The sequence below is a fragment of the Stegastes partitus genome, unplaced genomic scaffold (assembly GCF_000690725.1).
Source record: "Stegastes partitus isolate 25-593 unplaced genomic scaffold, Stegastes_partitus-1.0.2 Scaffold2028, whole genome shotgun sequence".
NCBI classification, from domain to species: domain Eukaryota; kingdom Metazoa; phylum Chordata; class Actinopteri; family Pomacentridae; genus Stegastes; species Stegastes partitus.
In genome coordinates, this window is record NW_007579759.1 from 40,381 (window position 1) to 61,220 (window position 20,840).

Genomic DNA, 20,840 nt, shown 5'->3' on the forward strand with positions numbered 1-20,840 from the left:
AATAAATAGCAACAACAATATATCGATAGATTGTGTGATAAAGTATATTTCCTATACATTCATTGAAATCAGCAGATGGGGCTGTGTTTTGCTCATCAAGTCAATTAAAAACCTGCTAATAAACAAGGTCCCTCATCACACTGAAACTGCAATCCTGTTCATCGAACACTGCAATAAAGCACTTACAACACTGCCCACAATGGTCTGGGAGATATTTAAAGAACAAAATAAAGAGGTATAAGTGGTGTTGCAAAATCTTAGATTTCTGCTGATATACTAAGTCTAGAAAATCAGTTGACTGATTGACATATACTTAATAATAAGTAATTATTTTTGACTAATTGATTAATTTATTAATTTTTAAGTAAAAATTGAAAACATGATGTAGTTTCAGCATCCTAAATGAGAATTTTTGTTACTTTTCTTTGTTTTATGTGATACCAAACTGAATAATTTGAGACTGACTGGACCAAGTAAGTCAGCTGTGGACAACATCTTTGGTTTCAGGATATTGTAAAGGGCATTTGTCACCATTTTCTGACATTTTATATTCCTAAATGATTACTAAAGAAAATTAAAAGCAGATGAATCAATGACAAAAGCACATTTTATATGTAAGTTATAAGCAGTCCCACAGTAAAGAGGTATTATCATATGGCACAGGTTAGATCACAAGGATGTGACTGAAGGGTAATGTCACGTTACATGATCACAGGTGATACTAGAGCTGAAACAACAAGTCGTTGGACTAGTGGAATGACAAAAATTATTGGCAATCGTTTAGAGGATCAAAATAATTGAAAATTTGTTGGTTTCAATGATGTGAACCTTTTTTTTTTCATATATGACTGTATTGTGACGTGTGTTTTGTGATGTATCTGGGCACTGTGGTGGAGATTTTTTACTCATTTTACACAATTAAACAATTAATTGACTAATAACTGTCCATATCAGCAATTTACATCATGCAGAGACGTGGTTGATGCAAAAAAAAGCAAAAATCCCCAAATGTCCTGTTTTTGATCTGTTCTTGGTCATGCCTTTAACAACCTGGAAAATACATGTTAATGCATCATTACTTCATCAAGTAATACAGGAAGAAAAATGGGCATGGTATAATATAGGAGAAAAGCACTGACAGAATGACCAGAGGAGGATTTATGAGACTAAATGTAGCAAATGGGCAAAGTTCAGGTGAAAAGGTAGATGTGTAACAATGGGCAGTAAATGTACATTTAGTATTTTCCCATATTGACTGTTATACTGAATCAATGCACACATTTGAGCAGCACAGCAGACAGTGACACAGCACACTGCTAATTTATAAGTGTGAGGACTCAGAGTTACTTCCTAGTCAGACTGACAGACCTGCTTACTTAATCCTGCATCTCACATTTACTTAATTTAAACCAGAAGTTCTTGCTATTGTACTAAATAACACTCATCATTAGAGATATTTGACTTCTTTGGTCAAAATGAAAAAAGGGTTTGAATAAAACCTGTTTATATTTCCCAGTAAGGTATCTAAAAAAAAAGGATCTTGTTGGTATTTGAAGCAAAACTTGGGTATTGTCTAGCTGGTGTGAACAGGAGCTGTAGTGAAGCAGTGACGCTTGCAGTATTAAGTTCTGCAGATACTGTGTAAGCATAAAAGCATGATATAAATTACACTTGGATAAGACCCAAAAACATGCAGTATTACAGCAGGCTAACAGCAGCAGGTTCCCACACTGCAGGCAAATGCCAGGCCTCCTAACAATGCATAGAGAGAGTAAAAGCATATGCCAGCCTAGCAGTGAGTCAGGAAAAAAAGATAGCAGCTGCACTGTATGATTCAAACCATGTACTTCAGCTGGGACAGCAGTGAACATCACTGCCCTGCTCGACAGGAGCTTCATAATAAGCAAGACATGCTCTACAAACCAGTGGCAAGAACATTGTGAGACTGTAAGGGTCATACTAATACAGTGTGAATCGTGCAGTAAAAGCCAAGTCTGCTGGCTTGTAACGCCACGATGAAAACACAGTGGACTAACACACTCATGTCGATACACTATCTTCAGACCTTGACCTGAACAGAGGCCTGACACTTTGCCACTATCACTGCAGAGGCTTTGCAAGTGCATCAAAAGTAACATCTCACCTAGAACATATTTAGCACTTCATAGCTGCACCATGGGGCAGTAGTTTGCCTCTGAACCTTTATACTCAAAAATGTGGAATGTTTTTGTTTTTGTTTTTTTGCCACTTGTCCTAGCAGAAGCTGTCACATCCATTAGATTAGATGGGAAATGTTCGTGAGCTTTTGGGCAACGTGCATGCTTAGATTGTGATTTCTGGATATGGAGCTTCAGACAGGTCCCTGGGCTTGTAAAGAGGATGCTACCACCACCGTGCTTTACTGTGGAATAGTATTATAAGTGATTAAGTTTATTTACTTCTCATATGTCCTTTATTCAGAACAGTTTATATCTAATAAGCCCAATTAATAGAAGGAGAGAGCAGAGAAATGATCAACCTGTCAAGAAATCGTCAGTAAACAAGCAGGTCTAAAGAAATCAAGATTGTGAAAAATGTCTATCACACTCTAATGTGTCTGCCTGGCCTCTGTGATGCCAGGTTGACACATCCCAACTGCAAACAAAAGCACAAAACACTCCACATAGTGTCCGTCTGTCCAGGCTAATGTGAGAGTTTTCTAGGCTGGACGAGTGTTTCTAAGCTGACTAATGTCCACGTCTTTTATCTCAACAATTAGCTCCTCTCTGCTCTATCTCATCTCCATTTCAATTCAGCCAGAAGCGACGTGTCAGGTGACACGGGCGTTAAATAAAGCAAATCTGGAAAGAGAAACAACAAACACAGAATAACCAGTCACAGGCTGGACCCGTGTCTTACCTGTGAGACATACCGGCGACAGGTGAAGAAAGCTCGCAGAAACAGTCCGCCCTCAGCCCTCTGTTGTTGTGTCACTTCACTACAGACTGGCGTCCTCAGTGACTCACAAACCGTCCTAACATGCCGGACAACGGCTGAATACAAACCACGAAAGGCGAAGATAGCCGGCATCCGTTCATCGATCCTCTCCGTGAACCATAGCCAGTCCAGGAAATGTTCTCGCTGCTGACAGACAATAAAAGACGAAGGTGTTGTCTGGCCCCTCTAGCTAGCAGCCGCCATGTTTCGCTGTCTAGCTGTCAAACGTCGTGTTGCGTTCAGGGCTCCTCGGAAACTTTGGGTCGGAACGGTGGACAGATGTTCATCTCATAAAATAAATTACAACCTCTATTTAACCTTTTTGTTATAACTATTTCAGATTATTTGTTTCCTTAGGTAATTTAAGCATGAATCAGATACGCATTTCTACTGGAACAAAGTACCACAAATATATAGATGCAAGTTTATTCAGTGCATTCAAGTAACGGGTTGCTACCAGATTTATACCAGTTAGATGCATCTTGGTCATCAGCGTGTCAGTATTATGTACTAAGGATGGGCTACTAAGCAACGCGAGCAGGTCAGTGCCAGCTCAAGCCTGGTCTTATGTAATCCCTGGAGTGCTCCTTGTGTGAGCTGTGGCGCCACCCCAAGGCTCAAACATGTCACCACCCAAGTTGTTCTCGTTAATACTGACCATTTATGACTTCAAATTCATCACCAAAACATTAATAATTATGGATAATGAAGAGGGGCTAATGCATAAATATATATACATGCAGAAATAAATCCATTTCAACATTTATTTGTGTATTTCTACAGCTGTATATTTATGTCTGCATTTATTTCTGTATTTCTACATTTGTTTATTCTTCCTGTATTTTTTCTGTATTTACTAATGTCTGTATTTCTGTGTTAATAAGGCGGCCTAACTTTACACAAAGCCATTGCGTGTAGTTAATGGAAGGTAAACATAGCTAATTTGTCTCATGCAGACTGAACAGGAATTGCTTGCTACTGTCTTTTTCATCCAACTGACCGGTTGTGTTCAGACTGTGATTTGGACCACAGCTTCCAATGAACATATAGCCACAGAAGTACAAAAACAAATTCATGATGAAACTAAGAAATACAAAAATTAGTAAAAGCAGAAATACAGAAACAGCCTTAAAAGACGTTGAAGTGTAGAAATGTAGAAATCAATTCAATACATATATTTTATTTGAAAATGTGTAATTTCTCAATATATTTATTTTGTATTTACACTTGGTCTCTCCTTGCCCTCCCTAAAGTTCATCCAGGCTTTATTTAAATTCAGTGTGAAAGTGGGCCGATCTTTGTAGAAACTTACATTTGCTTGCTTTTTTTGGTTATAATTGAATAATTAGGTTTAACTGGCATTTAAACATAGTAGGCTATATTCACAGCATATAAGCAGTATAAGCAGAAGTGCAACAAGCTAGGGCTGGTTCCAAAACAAACATCCATTTAGTGTTTCAGTAAGAGTTTCTATGTAACAAAGGCTGTAGAGACAGTCTGTCTTTGTTACTTGTAGCTGATAACATGTGATGGAACATCAGCTGTTCTCCTGAATGTTACATGGCAACCAATAATAAACACTTAAGACAGTCAAACTTATAAGAAACTGCTTAATTTTTTTTTCTTTAGTTCATCTTTACATTTGTGTTAAAATTGTGGAAGAAAGACTGAGCAATTTAATTGGTTTGGGGTTTGTGACACTTACCATACAAATACAAAGACAAGTCATGTGATATTATGCACAAAAGTCCATCAAAGACACAACAAGAGGCCTTAAAAATTAATATCACTAACTCAATCCAGAAAATGAAATGCATAGATCCATGAAAGGCTGCAAGAGTCACCTGAGCTTCCACACATTCAGCTGTTTGATGTCCAGACAGTATTTCTGAACGTTCAGGTGTAATAAGTCCCTCTGTTCTTCCTGACTATACCCACAGACTGAATGAACTCTCTCAGTCTGTCCTCCCAGTCTTTGCACCAGTTATGGCTCCGCTCCAGGTTCTGGTAACGAGTTGGCAGCTTTTCCAAGGCCAGTACTGCTTCAGGCAGGTCAAAAGTCAGACCTGCCCTCTCCACTGCTGCCTGAAACTTGGCTGGAGATGCTGTTGCAACATAACACCTGCAGTAAAAGTTTAGTGATTACTTACAGAGCTGGATGTCACACATGTTACATGTCTCTGTCTAATGATAAAATGGTTTAGAACGGATACATTTAAAGGGGGAGTCACAATTGCCAAATTCTAAAATAATTCTAAAATGCAATGAAAAGAAAAAGTACATGAGCCGTTTGGAATGACTGGCTTATCTGCATTAACTGTTGATTAAAGTGATTTGATCTTTGTTTAAGTCACAAGTATGGATAAGCACAATATCCATCCATTATCTATACATCGCTTAATCCTCACTAGGGTCGCAGGGAGCTGGAGCCTATCCCAGCTGACTTAGGGTGAAGGCAGGGGACACCCTGGACAGGTCACCAGTCTATCACAGGGCTACACTTAGAGACAGACAACCAAGCACACTCACATTCACACCTACGGACAATTTAGAATCACCAATTAACTCCCATAGTCCAATTAAAATACTGTTAACGTCTAAACTAGTTTATGTTTACAATGACATTAATTCAGTATTTGACTCGTTACCCTGTAGTGTCTTGGTAACCTTCCAACTAATGGCACCCATCATACCCATCTAGTTAGTAAAAATGTTGCAAATAAAGGCTGAGGAAGTCAGAGGGCAGGTACTACTTGAAATGCACTGATCTATCGAAGTACAGCTGAAAAAGAAAAGCTCTCTTCTTCTTCTGGTTCTTTGCTTTTGTTTTGATTTGTCTTTTAGGTCTTGACAGATTTGAAACATTTTCTGCTTCCTAAACATCAAATGTTTCTGTTGAAAACATTGTTTTGTGCAGCTTCAGCTGACATTCTAGATTACAGCAACAAGCATACACTTGTTTCTATGAGGCATCATGTTTGACTGCATTTCTGTTCTAGTGCAGGTACACATTTGCTCCCGTACACAGTCTCCTTTACAGTTTAAAGTAATCAGAGAGTGATCAGTAGAGTGTCAGATGACCTGAGTGGCCCTGCTGGTACCCACTTTTACAACAGAGAAGTCAGAATTAATGTGTGTATCTGAATAATTCAGTATGTTTGACCTGTTGATCCCGGTGCTGTGAGGACAGTGGTAGTGGTGCCATACAGCCACAGCTGTGTGAGGACACAGCACATACTGGTTTTCCCCCCAGCATCTCCTCATGGTCTCCAGGATCCCTTCATCATTCACTGTGCCAGTCAGCAAAACCTGTGACAGCTACAAGTAAAACAGAGGGAAAATTATACAAGCATTGGTGGTAGATGGGTGGTCTTACTATACACACAGAGAATAAGCATGTCTGGATGTATACAGTAGGTGCAGTGAATGCTGAATGACTGGTACCAGTTTGCGGTGGTTTTCAGGCAGAGAGTGCTTATGTAAATGTTGAAATTCCTCCATCATGATTTTCACTGACGGTCCGTTTCTGCCAAGCAGCAACCAAAACACTCGCTCCATGTTGTACGGGTCCTACAGGCCACAAAAAAAGCAGTGGGACACACAATTCTGAGAGGAGAAACATGTCACTGCAACTTTTAAAGTCCTCTCCAGCCGCAGATTTTTTTCCTACAAAACTCACTTCTGTGTGTCAAAGGTACATATTAAGAAGTTTGTTGCATGTTCTCCCTGTGCAGCGTGGGTTCTCACCGGGTTCCTCCCACAGTCCAAAAACATGTTTAAGGTTAAATGGTGATTCTAAATTGTCCGTAGGTGTGAATGTGAGTGTGCTTGGTTGTCTGTCTCTAAGTGTAGCCCTGTGATAGACGGGTGACCTGTCCAGGGTGTCCCCTGCCTTCACCCTAAGTCAGCTGGGATAAACTCCAGCCCCACCATGACCCTAATGAGGATTAAGTGGTGTATAGATAATGGATGGACGGATGTTTATTTTCCTCAGGGGATTACTCCTTCTGGTTTTAAAGACGTTTTAATCTCATTACTGCAGACCAGGAAAAGTTGCTGTGAGTTGTTGTTTCTTGGCATTTTGTACATACACAGCACATGTGCGTACACAGATATGAACAAACAAATGAGACAAGATGATGACAATTATGTCAAGGTTAGAACAAACGTTTTTACACAGCCATGTCTCGCCATTGGGATTAAAACAGGATGTCCAACGGAGACAATGTTAAACAGTTTAAGATGCACGTATTTAATTGCTGCAATTTAGGATAATGTGACTGCATGTTTTAGTTTCAAACTCAGTGAGATGAAAACCAATAATTGTTTATTTAGATAAAAATTCGCACATTTTTAATTTGCTCAGCAAAGTCTAAATGCAACCTATTATGCAGGCTTTTATGGACAAACTAGGTGCATGTTTGATTTTCTTTGGCCTCACTTTGACTGTATTTAAGTCTCTCAAATTCTGCATATGTGCTATGTTGGTAATGCTTTATCTTATTACAATTCGCTCCAACAGCAACCTTTTTTTTTACCAACTGGTATCACTGTTTCATCTCATGTCATATTAAATATAAACATATTAAACTGCTTTTGTTAAATGTGGCTGAATGGTATATTTCCATTGAAGGTTGAGTAAACCCAGAGTTAACTAAACCAGTTGGTAATGTGTGGATATGAATGTGTTAGCTTCAGTAAGGGCATTTAGACCAAGAGGAGACAGACTAAGTGTTTTGTGATCCAGGTTCCATGTGGGAGGAATGATGCTGTTCAGGAGTACAAGTACCTGGGGGTGTACTTGGACCACAAATTGGACTGGGGCAGTTTTTTTTTTTTTTTTAATCGACATCTTTAACAACCCCTCTGACATGAGTGGTTGTAACTATAGGTAGTGTAGCTGCAGTACCTGGATGTCTATAGCAGGGGCCAAAGTTTGCGTGACGTTAGTTGCCATGGAAAAGTCCCCGGTGGTTACTGTCCTGTGCACTATGTCATTAGAATTCACCATGGCAACCAGTTTCAGGGGCAAGCCCATCTGCTTTACGATGTAGCCAGCTGAGACACAGACAGAAAAAACAATAAAAGATTAAGAAACATGTTTCATGTGAGAAGGACAAAAGCTTCAAATGAGCTTTTAGTTAAAGGACAAGCGTCTCTTTTCAAAATGGGATTACTCTGATAAAGTAGCATCTTATTTTTATTTTTATTTTTATTTTGTCCTGTCTCATATATGTGTACCTCTGTTGAATGCTGCTACCAACAATGTGAATTTCTCCACTGTGAGATAAATAAAGGCATATCTTATCTTATCTTATCTTATCTGTTCTACCAATATGACTGCATAAACTCACACAGATCAATGATTAAACATAACACCTATGTTGTAGAAACCTTTACTTTGGATCCTTTTAATTGGTGCTACAACAATTTCCCGGTAATCAATTCTCTGTAGAGTCTCTCCAAAATGATTAACTGATCGGAACTTATCACAGATATAATCAGTGCAGGGAGAAATATTAGGTCCTTTATTTAAGTAAAAGTACAGTTTATCACAATGGAAGTGTACTCTGACACAAGTAAAAGTGTTGCAATTAAAATAATACCTAATTAACAGTACAGAAAATATGTAAAAGTGCTCATTATGATGAAAAATCTGTCTGATCTAAAAACCTCAAAGACCTGGAGGTGAGGAGAATGAGAATGACATGTAGCAAATCAAGTCATGGATTGTGGCCACTCCTATGGGGACTTTCTGCCCCAATTCATGGGTCGCCCGCTCCTCCAGGGGGACACCTAAATGCTTGACCCTTTTAACCTTCCAAGTATGACAATATTCTCTAGTAATTATGTAACCAGGGGGAAGAATATACAAGGCAAATAAGATATCAGCTGTGTAGGATGGAAGTAATCAATCTACCTGCTATGTTTCCAGCCCCTCCAGTGGGAACCACCACCTCCAGCTCAGGCAGGGCTGCGCCAGTGTCGACCTGCTCCATTCCACTGAGCTCCAGGTAAGCATAGATGAAGTGGGCAAGCTGTATCATGACTCTGGAGAAGTTGACCGAGTTGAGGCTCATGAGGCCCTGAGACTTCACCAGGTCCTGGTCCGCAAACAGACGGCGCAGAGGCTGGTCTATGTCATCTGAGCTGCCGTCCGCTGTCATAAAAAAAACACACCACATTCGATTCTGAGAAAATATCTTGAGAATAAAACTCTGGCTTTTGGTCGAAGAATGGTCACGATTCTCTCAGTCTCCACCAGTACCTGCAAACACATGGACATTATCCTGCAGGCAGGAGATCATGTGTCTCTCTTGCACTGGAGTGATGCATCCTCGGGGGTAAACCACCACCACATCCAGCCCAGGGAGACCTTTGGAGCTCTGGATGGCTGAGCCACCAGTGTCCCCTGATGTACCTGGAGATCAAAACGAGAAGCAGACTGACTCAGATACATGACATTTATTATCAAGTGTATAATACTGTCTATCTGAAAATATGTAATCACCTAATTTAAAGGAATTATTTCACCAGGTAGCGCGGATTTCTAGTAAATGCAATAATGGTTTGATGTAAAAGTAGGAAAGGTCTTCACATTTTAGTGTAATTTAGGATTCAGTGTTTGCCTTATATATGTGAATTAACAAACTCAGTTACTAAGGCGTCAGAGCATCAAAACGGTTTACTGTTTTTTAAAATCTGAGAAAGTAGGTAAAATGGATTTAGCTAAATCTATCCAAGCAACCTTCAGTTTGTGATTTATCCCTTCTTGTCTAACTGATGTGAATTTTGAAATATTTTTTTCCCCACAAAAGCTGTAACTTTCTTTGATACAATATTGTTGATGATAAGGTAAAATATCTAAAAACATGAAGCCCCAAAAAGTCACAAAAAGGAGTATTCTTGCATCACTTTGCAACAAATTTTGTATTGTGTATTATGTAGTCGATCGCTGCTGGTAGTAGCCACAGTGAGTGATAGTACATCCTCAGCAGTGGCTGTGTTAGTGTTAGTCAGATATACACTGACTACATGTAGGGGTTGTGTATTTGTGTAAGTAATGCCTGTGCTTGCTGGGCGTTGTGCTGAAGCTACCCTGAATTCCTGTGGTATGTTGGTAACACATCCGTTACAGACACCCTACAGATTAGAGTAGATATATCCATAGCATGTAAACAAAACCACAGCTGCACCTGAGGTCTAAGCAGCAACCACATATCCAATCACAGCATCACCTGTCACAGCAGGCACGGCAGCTATGGTCGCGATCACAACTAGCATCTGGATGCTGTCGGAGAACGGCCTTTTGAAATAAGTAGTAAGCACTAAATGCATCACACAAAGTCTTCCATCACCTCTCCTTTCCATACAATATGCAATGTTTTCCTAAAAGTGTAATATAACTGCTCTGGATAACCAACTGTTCATACTGATCAAGAGCAATGTAAATCATTTCGCAAGGAAGGCAAAAGTTATTAAGAGAAAACACAGAGGCGGTCATTAAAATCCTTTTGCCGTGGCCATTTGGAGACTCCATACAGAAGTAAGATTCTAGTCCTAGCTAATTTGTTTGTAACCAAATGTGTGGGGACTGTGTTTTGGCTTTGGAAGGCAGAAAACCACTGTGTTGTGCATTTAGTATAGCTCATAGTCATTATGAGTCTTGGAACCAAAGGAGGAACTTAAATGATGCTTGCAGATTTAGAAAGTCAGTGTAGGAAGGAGGTCTGGGTAGATGGATTGGTTTATAAACCTTACCATGGGGAACCAATGTTTGTTTCCTTTGTTCTACTGGCATTCAACTTTATTTTTGTAAATGATGGTTTAAAAATCTTGCCATTTTTGTAATGATGATAACAAGGATCTCCTACCTTCAATAAAGTAAACGTTTATGAATCCAAACCACAATATTTCTCCAATCTTAACAAAGCTCAATTATGTTAACCCAAACCATATTCTTTCCCTGACAATTGTTTTTGTGCTGACATCTGATCGAACCTTTACAAACGCAGCGTAAGATTGAAAAAGGTTTTATTTTTAAAATACTGATTCTGGTTTACTCTGTCGCACTACTCACTGTATGAGATGCAACTGACATGACTATTGTTTAAAGTATATAACTCAAAGTATATAAAATGACAATATGAAAATCACAAAATCACACAAAAACAAATGAAAGAACATTAACTTTCATTCATATTTATGTCTTTGCAGTTTAGGACAGGTGCAAAAAATTGCAAAAACAAGTTCTTTATATTTTTCAAATTTAAAAATATGTTTTTTCTTTCTTACCTACAAGAACCATCGCTCTGCGATTCTCTTTTCGAAGAAAGTAGTCAAGGAAGCGCACAGTGCAGGTCATAGCTAAGTCCTTAAAGGCCAAGGTCTCTCCATGGAAGAGCTCCAGGACAGACAAGCCCTCTTTCAGCCGGGCGATTCTGACAACCTCAGACACAGAGAAACTAGACAGGGCTTCAGCCACCAGGACTGAGAGATGGAAACACAAAGAAAGTGATTGATCGATTAACAATTAGTTGTTTTGTGTCTATCAGCTAATAGATCTAAACTGACTAACCGTGGCAACTCTATTTTGCAGCATATGTTCAGGAATTCAGAAAACTCTAAAACTGACATGACTTAACAAAAACAGGACTTTTGGCCCTATGAGTTATGTTGAAGATCTACCTTGACCTCCTGTTATGATCCCTTTACACATCCATTACGATCAAACTGCATGTTGTGATAGTACTGAATAGTTCCCCAGCTCACCTTCCAGGTCATCTCTGGGGATCAACTGAGTAGGAATGAACAGTGAGGCGACCTCCACCACCAGTTTGGTGTAAGGCAGCCCCTTCCAGCACCTTAGGGTGTCTGAGCTGAGCACAGGCAAACTCTCTGGCATGAACATCCCTCCATCTGGCGCATAACCTGAAAACAGCACATCCCGGAAGTCCCATCCATGGACCCCACCGCGAGTACTGCAGTACTTCATCTTGCAAACCTGTCAACATAAAAGTCACATATCTGCCACAGTTCCATTCACACTTCATTTCCCAGACTGTCCTTCAAACCTCAATTCATAAAACATCTCTTTTAAAAGTTAGGTATATAATCAATACAGTCGAAAGACCACCTGAGCGATGCTGGTTTGCCAACTGGGTAAAGTAAGCGATTGGAACAAGGGGCCTAAAAAAGGCACAAGTTTTGATGAGTGGGATTGGTAGTTAGGTCCCCCAGCAAGCTACACTTTCCAGCTCTTCAATTAATAATTGCATAAATCAGAAAAAATAATGAGTTGCTAAAGATATAAACACACCGAAAGGCTAAAATGGTTACAATATCTAAAAAGGACAGTATAAAAAAATGAATATGAAAAAAGTACAATTTGTTTCACAAAGATACAATATGTAAGAATGTAGAACTTCATAAAAAGCCCATGAGTTTGAGCAGCTTGAGCAGCACATATTTAGAAGCCTGCTGTAACTGTTCAGAGGTCTGTGCTGTAGTAGAAAATTAACCGTCACCACCGTCAAAGTTTCACTTAACGAGCGTTCATGGCTGATGGCAGCTATCATACATGCTAAGTAAGCACATATTGCATGTAGCTATTACACCAGCACACAGAGCACTTACTTACCACTCTGTAGCAAAAATGTAAAGGTTTAAACAGACTTCTTCAGCAGGTACAGATGACTTGGTGTCAGTTGTTGCTGCTTTGTAGATAATCTGCTGAACGAAGAGTCACAGATCTTCTGACAAGGTGTTGACCATGACAAGAAAGATAACAGTTGAACTTTGGATCAATCTTCTGGAGATACTACTTACTTATTCTGAAGTAGGTCTAACTGGTTTACTTTAGATATTCTATCCATAACTGGTGTTCCTGCACATTTGCATTGTGACTATTTGCTAATATCACAAAATATGCATGTAGCACTGCCACAGTAGACAGCATCATTTCATACATACCTAATACATGTGTCAATAGTTCTCACTCACTTTGTCTCCTTCTTACAGCTGTCTACTGACTTGCGTTGAAGCACATCATTTGTTGCAGCCAGCGCACTTTGTAATGTCTGTGTGGCACAGGAGGATTGTGTTGACAGAAACATGACAGGAAAGCTCAGCCTGCTGCTCTATTCAATTCAATTCAATTTTATTTGTTTAGCGCAGTTTGCAACATATGTCATCACATAGTGCTTCGCTCTATCACTACACAGAGGTTTAGAACCAGTCCAGGTCAATCAGAATTTACTCAGATTTAAAGCACAGCTGTGCTAAAGTGAGCCTCACTGCTCTGTCATCAGTTAAAGTGCAGCTAAACTGGGTGTCAGACCCTCAACATAATGCTGGGAGGAGGCATGTCAGAGGAATGATTGTGATCTGCACTGTGGTTCTGTGTTTTCATAGTTGGTGACATTTCTATATGACATGTACACAGTTAGTAACTCTGTGCTTTGTTGCATCAGGGTTACTAACTGTGTAACTCAATATCAATGATAGCTGCCTATGACTATTGTTACATAACATTGTTCTAAAGATTTTATTCAGATTATTCTATATTTTTATAAGATTTTATTGTATTATTCTACAAAGCAGCAGCGACTGCGAGTCACCTGTTAACTACTGTAGAGGTCTGTTGCGCATGCTCTGTGTGCTTACTTAGCAGATACTTCGCTGCCGTAAACCATGAACTCTCGTAAGGTGAAACTTTGACAGTGGTGATTGTTAACCTGATGTTACCTCGACAACTTCAAATCCTGCTTCTTAGTTCAGGCGTCAGGCGATAATTACCACTTGGTCAGTTTCATTACAGCCTCTAGCTTACCTCGCACCACACACTGACGGCAGGACGAGTGGCCACAGCGGAGGTCCAGAATGCATCGCTTGATGGTCACGTGATGAACGGAAACGAAAGATATTTCCTGGAAGTTCCACGTGGGAGTTTTGAATCTGTAAATAAAGAGCGACAGAACTGCTACACGGCCATAGGCAGCAGTTCGTCACCTCGTTACCTCCTGGTCGTCATCTTGCATTTTTTTAAGCCAGGGAATATATATATATATATATACACACACGTTTAGCGGCTGCTGCTGTGTTTACTGACCAGCTCAACTGTACAGGAAACTGTTACAGTCATCTTAGTAACTTATTGTACTCTTGTCCACATCAGGATAATATTACAAATAAAAGCAGTAGCCTACGTTATTGTAGCTGATGTTAAGTTAACATTAGACTGTATCCTCTGATAATAAAACATGTTCTAATATTCTCTACGGTTAGTGAGGGTTTACAGAGAATCAGGTTTGTCTTGAATTAGTTAACTTGTCTGTAACTAAGTTTCCTGTAGGTCACAGTAGATCAATGAAAACAGACCATAATGCACAGTCTTTGAACTGCTGCTGTCTCATCTTTAATGATCAGCAGATAGAAATTAAACTAACTTAATGTTCCACCACAGAACGCTGTTACTGATGGATGTTCTCCCAGTTCAATGAATGAAGCTCAGTTCAGTTGTGTGACTTCATGTTGCTGTTATTCGGTTCAGAATCAGATTGTTAACTGTGTTAGCAGATTCTGTTCATTTCACTGAGAAAAAACATCTGTTGAAATGATTCTCTCTCTAGGTTTAGTCACCATGACATGAGCATCACATCGAACCTCAGAAGTGAGTGACAGTTACTTTCTACTGCTGTTTAATGTAAAACAATACAACAGGCTGTTTCTGTTAAGCTGAGCTGAAAGATCAATGTATTGTCAAATATACTCCAGCCATCACCTGGATGGTGAGGAAAAGCTTCGTCCAAATAAAGGCTTGAGAGCTACATGAGCATGAGGAAGAATCTTCTCTCCGTATTCCTCTAGTCCCTTTGAGGAAGAGCAGCTACCGATGTCCTCCTCATCCTCTGCACCGAATGACCTGAAGTCACGGCAGCAGTGACGGTGGACCTGCAGCACCTCCAGCTGCAGCATCTACACATGAAGATCTTCTACTCTGGTCCCACACAGAGATGCACTTGGAAGTCAGGTTCCAATCCAGGGAGGACTGACAGGCTCACAGGGTTGTGAAGAGAGTTATTCCTTCATATGTTTATGTTTTGAATGCACAGACTGCTGCACTGTAAGCCATATATGAAGCATTATTTCATATTATCAGTTCTCATGTTTACCATTTCTACTATATACTATTCAGTAAAAATAAAGTTGCACTGCAGATTCAGCTCCTTCTCTTCATAATACACACTTGTCTTGTGACTGTATTTACTCTTTATTGTAGGCTGTGCACTACATGATTGATCTGCTTATTACATTTGTTTATACACCTTTCCACCTCAAAAAAGTTAAAATGTAGCTTTCAATGTGCGATAAAGGTATAGATTTAGCTCTTACTCTAAATGTGTTGATGTTTATATTCGGATATTCATCATTAATTGGGCCCAGGAAGTGCTATTCGGACCACCCCCACCAGTTATTATAACAACTATGAACAATAAATTTATAATTTATTAACAACAAATTAAAACTTCAAGCATCAGGCCCTCCTTGTATCTTGACCTCCATCTTGACAATCTGACAGCCTTGCGATCTGACATAAAAGAAGGTTTTACATTGTATAGTGTACATAGTGTTGGATCATTGAGTCATGACTGTATAATATAATATCCTATACATATACCCCTCTGGAGTATGTAGCATGCTGGCTTGTTGCCATGCCAACCAAATAATAACAAAGTTGCAAAATCACCAATATATTAAAAAAAAGTCCAGACAATTTAAACCGTCCCGTGTTAAGAACAGTAAAAAAGGCTATTAAAAGCGATAAAAAGGTCAAAAAGACATAAAAAAAACCCAGAATTACTCAGTGAGCCGACCAGTCAACCACACGAGTAGTGACCCGGAAGCTCAACTACATCTTTCCAACACCAAGAATGAAGGATCAAAAGATCCATGTAAAGTTTGTGCTTTCCTTATGCGTGTAATCAGCACGTTGCTGATGAGGAACTGTACGTTCTTCTTGTAAAGCAGTAAAAACAGTGCACATCTGTTACAGGAGTTAGATTTTGTTTCTGGAAGTCCTTCTGGTTGGGCAGTTTATAAATGAAGAGCTTTTTGATATCAAATTGGTAAATACGTTCACCTGTGAGGTTGTAGGTAAGAGACATTTTCAAATATGACTTAAATTCATAGTAATAAGTAGCTTAAAAGCACATTTGCTTTATTCCATCATTCATTTTAATGCACATCTGCAAACATGTAAAAACATATATATAGGTCTTAACACTGGAGAATTTACAAAAATCTGCTTACAAAATTTAAAATCATGCAAATAACTAACATAAAACATAGAGGATAGTGAACATGACCCCCCCTCAACAATGCACACACACTCACGCACACACTCCCCCACACACAGACACACAAAGCCATCAGAATAGAAATAAATACACAATAAAAAGAGGAGCATGTAGATGTAATTAGTAACAGTCCCTCAAAAAATATTCACTCAACACTTGTGCACATGATAAAAAATACTTTCAAATGCAAAATGTCTTTGTTTTGATCTTAGAAGGCATGCTCATTCAAACTGAACAGAATATTCCAGACATCTATAAGTGGGTCTAATGCAGTAATGCAGGTCAATGACACTTTAAAATGTTGATGTTTACAACTGCTTTTTCCTGAACCACGTCAGATAAACTCAACCGGTGCATCCAGCTTGTAACAAACCCCCAGTAACAAAGGGTGTTTAGCTGATCTTCTCTGCACGTTAAAAGGTGTAGTATAGCCCAAAGCAAAGCTTGAAAGATTTCACTTGTATGTAATAAGTGAAGTTATCTGTAAATCTCAGCCTCCTTCTTATGTATAGCCAGTCTGCATGGTGTCCACATATTTCTGCTGCATCCTTCCACAGTCAAAAACATTTGCTATTAGTCAACAGCGTTGTCATTTTTTATTTATTTTTTTGTTGTATTTGTGTTAGTCCTCGGCCCAGAGGTCATCTGACAAATTTCCATGCCAGTAACTTCATCATGTAACCAAAGGTCAATTGCTGGTCTCCACATCAGCAAAGCTAATCATGATGAAAATGTCATTAACTGTAAGTCTATAAGGGTCTTTGAGCCCACAATTTGGGACCATGTGGAAAGTGAAGTAAACTGGACGCTTGTTTCATACACCTCGTGCATGTCATGGTGCTGTATCCCATATCCTAGACTTGGTTGCATACTGAGTTTTAGCCAAACACAATAAACAAAGGAGCCGCAGTCATGAGGTCACCGTCATTTGTTTTCTAGTGTGCATGTATGAAATAAGTCTGTCAACACATAACCCTACATCTGTGCAAGTCTGCTGTCCTTCCTTGAGCGTGATCAAAGCTCAACTATCAATATAGGTCAGGATGACTGACATGAAAGCTGTCGATTAATTAAAAAGGATGAGTCTGTTGCTGACTGCAGTCTATTTTGAGTACAAGTACAATATTCATTTCAGTGGCCAATGTGAATTAATGCACCATGAAAATGATTCTCAACAAACACACCATTAACTCCTGTCTTCGTAACGTTTGCTAAAAACAACCAGCTGCTTTAGGGAATCATGCACGGTTTTCTCAGTTTAAACAAAAGAAACTTTATATTCGTGGGCAGTTGTCAACTAAAGTTCCTGGATTATACAGTTAGTGTTATCAGCACTGGTTAGTTTATTAAAGGTAATAAAAGCAGTCATTAAAATAAAATAGCTGTTTACCAGGAGGTGGGATTTAGTGGTTTTAGCTGTAAACATCTCAGAAAAGTGATGTCAACCTAAATTTGATAGAAAAGTCAATGATGGCTCATGAGGCAAGAACGAATGAAAAGCAATTCTGATTCATCATGACGTACTGAGCAAGAGTACACTTTTCAGTTAGAACAAAAGAAAAGTTAAATAACATTACTTAAAAGCACTGTATTGTTACATATTGTTGGTTAAATGTAAACAAAGCGAACACACGCACGCACACAATTAATGACGACATTTAAATAATGTGGAACTATGATGCCCAAGAGTAGATTGGAGCTTCCATAGCAGAGAAAAACACAGATGGTGGAAATCAAGAGTTTTCAACATCCATCCAACTTCTGAGGGGTGTTAAAAATTATACAAAACTACATTTTACTTGCCCTGGATGTGGCATGTGTTCTCATTTTGGCCATGAAGACCAAGGGTCATGTTTGAAAATCCTCCACTGTATGCAAGATTAGATGATAGACTTTGAATGACCTCTGCAGCAAAAACTCTTTGTTTTATCCTTGTTCAGCTTTCTGTGGAGACGCATTTCATCACATCGCTTCATTCGAGTATGCACTTAAGGACTCAATAAACAACTTACTTTGATTTTTTAACAGTTCACTTCTTCACCAATTAGTCTTATTAATATGAGTTTGCACATATAAACTTACATTCAAATTATACTTTAGACTCGATCAAGCCACGTACAGTCTGCCACATAAAACATATCGCATGTACACATCATATGATAAAACCAGAAAAACATGGGAATTAACACTGTCTGCTGAGCAGTGTTGGTGTTTCACACTGAACATCATATGGTTAATTCTGCAAAATGAACCCCAGGCTAGCTTAGCTATTAACTCCAATATAAAAAGGGATTTATTTCCTTAAAAAAAAAAAAAAAAAAAAAAAACATCAACTGTAGGCCTGTTTACAGCATGAACAAGAACCACTTTTACCTGCAGTCTCATTCCATAATTTTTTATCAATTTGTTTATATACTGAAATCCAGAATATCCAATATAATCTTAGGTGTTTTTTATTTTTAGCTGATGTAATGCTAACTAGCTGTCTGTAGCTAGTGGGGATGTCACAAGAACCAATACAAAGTTGACTCAAATTCTGAAAACATGACAGGCCATGATTACTTTGGTACTGTATGTAGTGGAGAGACTGGACAATAACAGCAACATGTGGAATGACGCAGGGCAGTGCAGGGGCATGAGCAGGTCTGCTGTCACACACCAAGAGTTTATGTGTACAGAGAGAGTTAAACACCTCAAACTGGTTTAAGGGGCTCAAAGACAGACATTTGTATCTTTATATAGAATTCAAGCTGAGAATTTCGCCTGTAACAAAATATTATACTTTACTGTTCCACAGAAGTTTGTTTGGAGGAATCTGTTTCATACATGCACAGCAAGTCATAGCTGGGTCATTTAATCTCAAACCGTCACATTTTTAGAACAATTTCTGCCTGCCTTCTGTGAAATATTATTTGAATGACAACATCTCAGGAACTATTAAAGATAAAAGCCTGATATTTTTTTTATTGTTATTTCTTATTATGTCTTCAGAATCTGCAATATTGGAAAAGTAGATCAAATAGTCTGTAATCATGAGTGAGGTGAAACAGAAAAATAAATAAAGTTGTAATGTTAAGTTAAATAAACTGCTGAACCATGTGAAGTTGTATGCCACAATAATACAAAACAAAACCTATAGAATACTTTTTAATATTAAATACTTGGTCACAAAAAGAGAAAAAAATATATTTTCATTGAGCTTCCATAACTGACAAGTTGCACCACAAAAACAAAAATATTTCCCAAATTGCTCAAATTCCAACAGCTGAGAAAACATAACAAAAATGGGTAAACCGCCAGTTAAAAAAAAAAAGAAAGAAAAAAAAATCTTGCAAAGCTAAAATTTTACAGATGTTTAAAATATCCATATTCAAAAAAAAAAAAAGTTTCATGCAAATCAGAAATGGTCGAGCAGAAGGCCCCTGATGAGTTGAGATGAAATGACCCATCTACATGTTCCATGCATGTACACCACTGCAGAAAGTGTCGAGTCTCGCTCTGTCTCACTGTATCTTGCTTGGTGTGGCTGCTTGCCCTGCAAGTGGCAACACTGTGAAAACCTGAGCCCAGTGTGCCAGTGCTCCTCCTTAAACATTTCTTGGGACCTCAGCTGCTGGTGCTCTCCTCCCTGAGAGGCCCACAGCTGCCCAAACATGCGTGTACTTGTATTATTACTCTATTGGTCTGAGTTACGTTGGCACAATGCAACCCCCCAGTTGGTGCTTTTGAGATGCAGGTTATTTAGTAACGCATTAAACACACATTTAGTTCCTGTTTGCATTGTGTGTGTGTGTGTGTGTGTGTTTTACAACATTACAGGGTCAACTAGATTATCTAGCTTTGTCCGAGTCAGTTTCTCTTGCCAGTCGCTAAACCATTTCATCTTTTTTTTTTTTTCAAGCTACCAGCTAATTAAAACTTTTATGGTGGCAACATGTTTATCAGCGTCAAGTCAAAATACAAAAAGGAAGCATCGTTAAGCATTGTCTCACTCTAAAATGACTAAAACATAGTTCAGTGCATTGAAAACAGTCAGGTATCACAAGCTGAACAATTGAACTTTGAACAATTTGTCAGAATAGTAAACTTTTCTCTTTTGACTTTACTTCTTTCACCACAGACTCCCAATTTAAATAACTTTTTAAGTCACTTGTTGGCTGCTTGTGTAAAGCATCATTTCACATTTTGGACCTATGATTTCATTTGCTCGTGTAGAACACAGTTAAATAAGAAACTGTAAATGTTATCTACCAAAAGAAAAAAAAAAGGTATTATGTAATGTTGTCATGCAACAAATGAAGCCTAATTACTAGTTGTAGGTCAGTAACAGCAGAAACCAGCAGGCCGAGTATGAATTCTGAACACAGATAAGGCTGCTGTGCCAGAGACATACATTATTTAAAAAGAATGGACGTCGTCTGGCCAATCACAATGAATGACTCGCTAAAGTCCTGTAATTAAGCTTGTACAGAGCTATACATGTAAACACGTTGAGAAAAAATAATG

The 20,840-nt window shown here is 38.8% G+C and overlaps 1 protein-coding gene across 1 annotated transcript; it reads right to left on the reverse strand.

Moving 5' to 3' along the window:
* Positions 1-4,153: 4,153 nt before the first annotated feature.
* Positions 4,154-13,844, reverse strand: thnsl2 (threonine synthase-like 2). Its single transcript, XM_008303536.1, has 9 exons — positions 13,808-13,844; positions 11,749-11,980; positions 11,272-11,466; positions 9,245-9,397; positions 8,897-9,136; positions 7,886-8,034; positions 6,421-6,546; positions 6,140-6,294; positions 4,154-5,098 (listed from the first exon to the last, which is right to left on the reverse strand). The coding sequence occupies exons 2-9, from the start codon at positions 11,969-11,971 to the stop codon at positions 4,873-4,875; spliced, it is 1,467 nt and encodes a 488-aa protein (XP_008301758.1). The 5' UTR covers positions 11,972-11,980; positions 13,808-13,844; the 3' UTR covers positions 4,154-4,872.
* Between the last annotated feature and the right edge of the window lie 6,996 nt (positions 13,845-20,840).

Excerpts from the sequence above, each read along its gene's own strand:
- thnsl2 (XM_008303536.1), bottom strand. The coding sequence starts at position 11,971 with ATGAAGTACTGCAGTACTCGCGGTGGGGTCCATGGATGGGACTTCCGG. Across the intron at positions 11,467-11,748 it reads CCCCAGAGATGACCTGGAAG|TCCTGGTGGCTGAAGCCCTG; the intron begins GTGAGCTGGGGA and ends TCCATCTCTCAG. Across the intron at positions 6,547-7,885 it reads CCCCTGCTATAGACATCCAG|GACCCGTACAACATGGAGCG; the intron begins GTACTGCAGCTA and ends TGTGGCCTGTAG.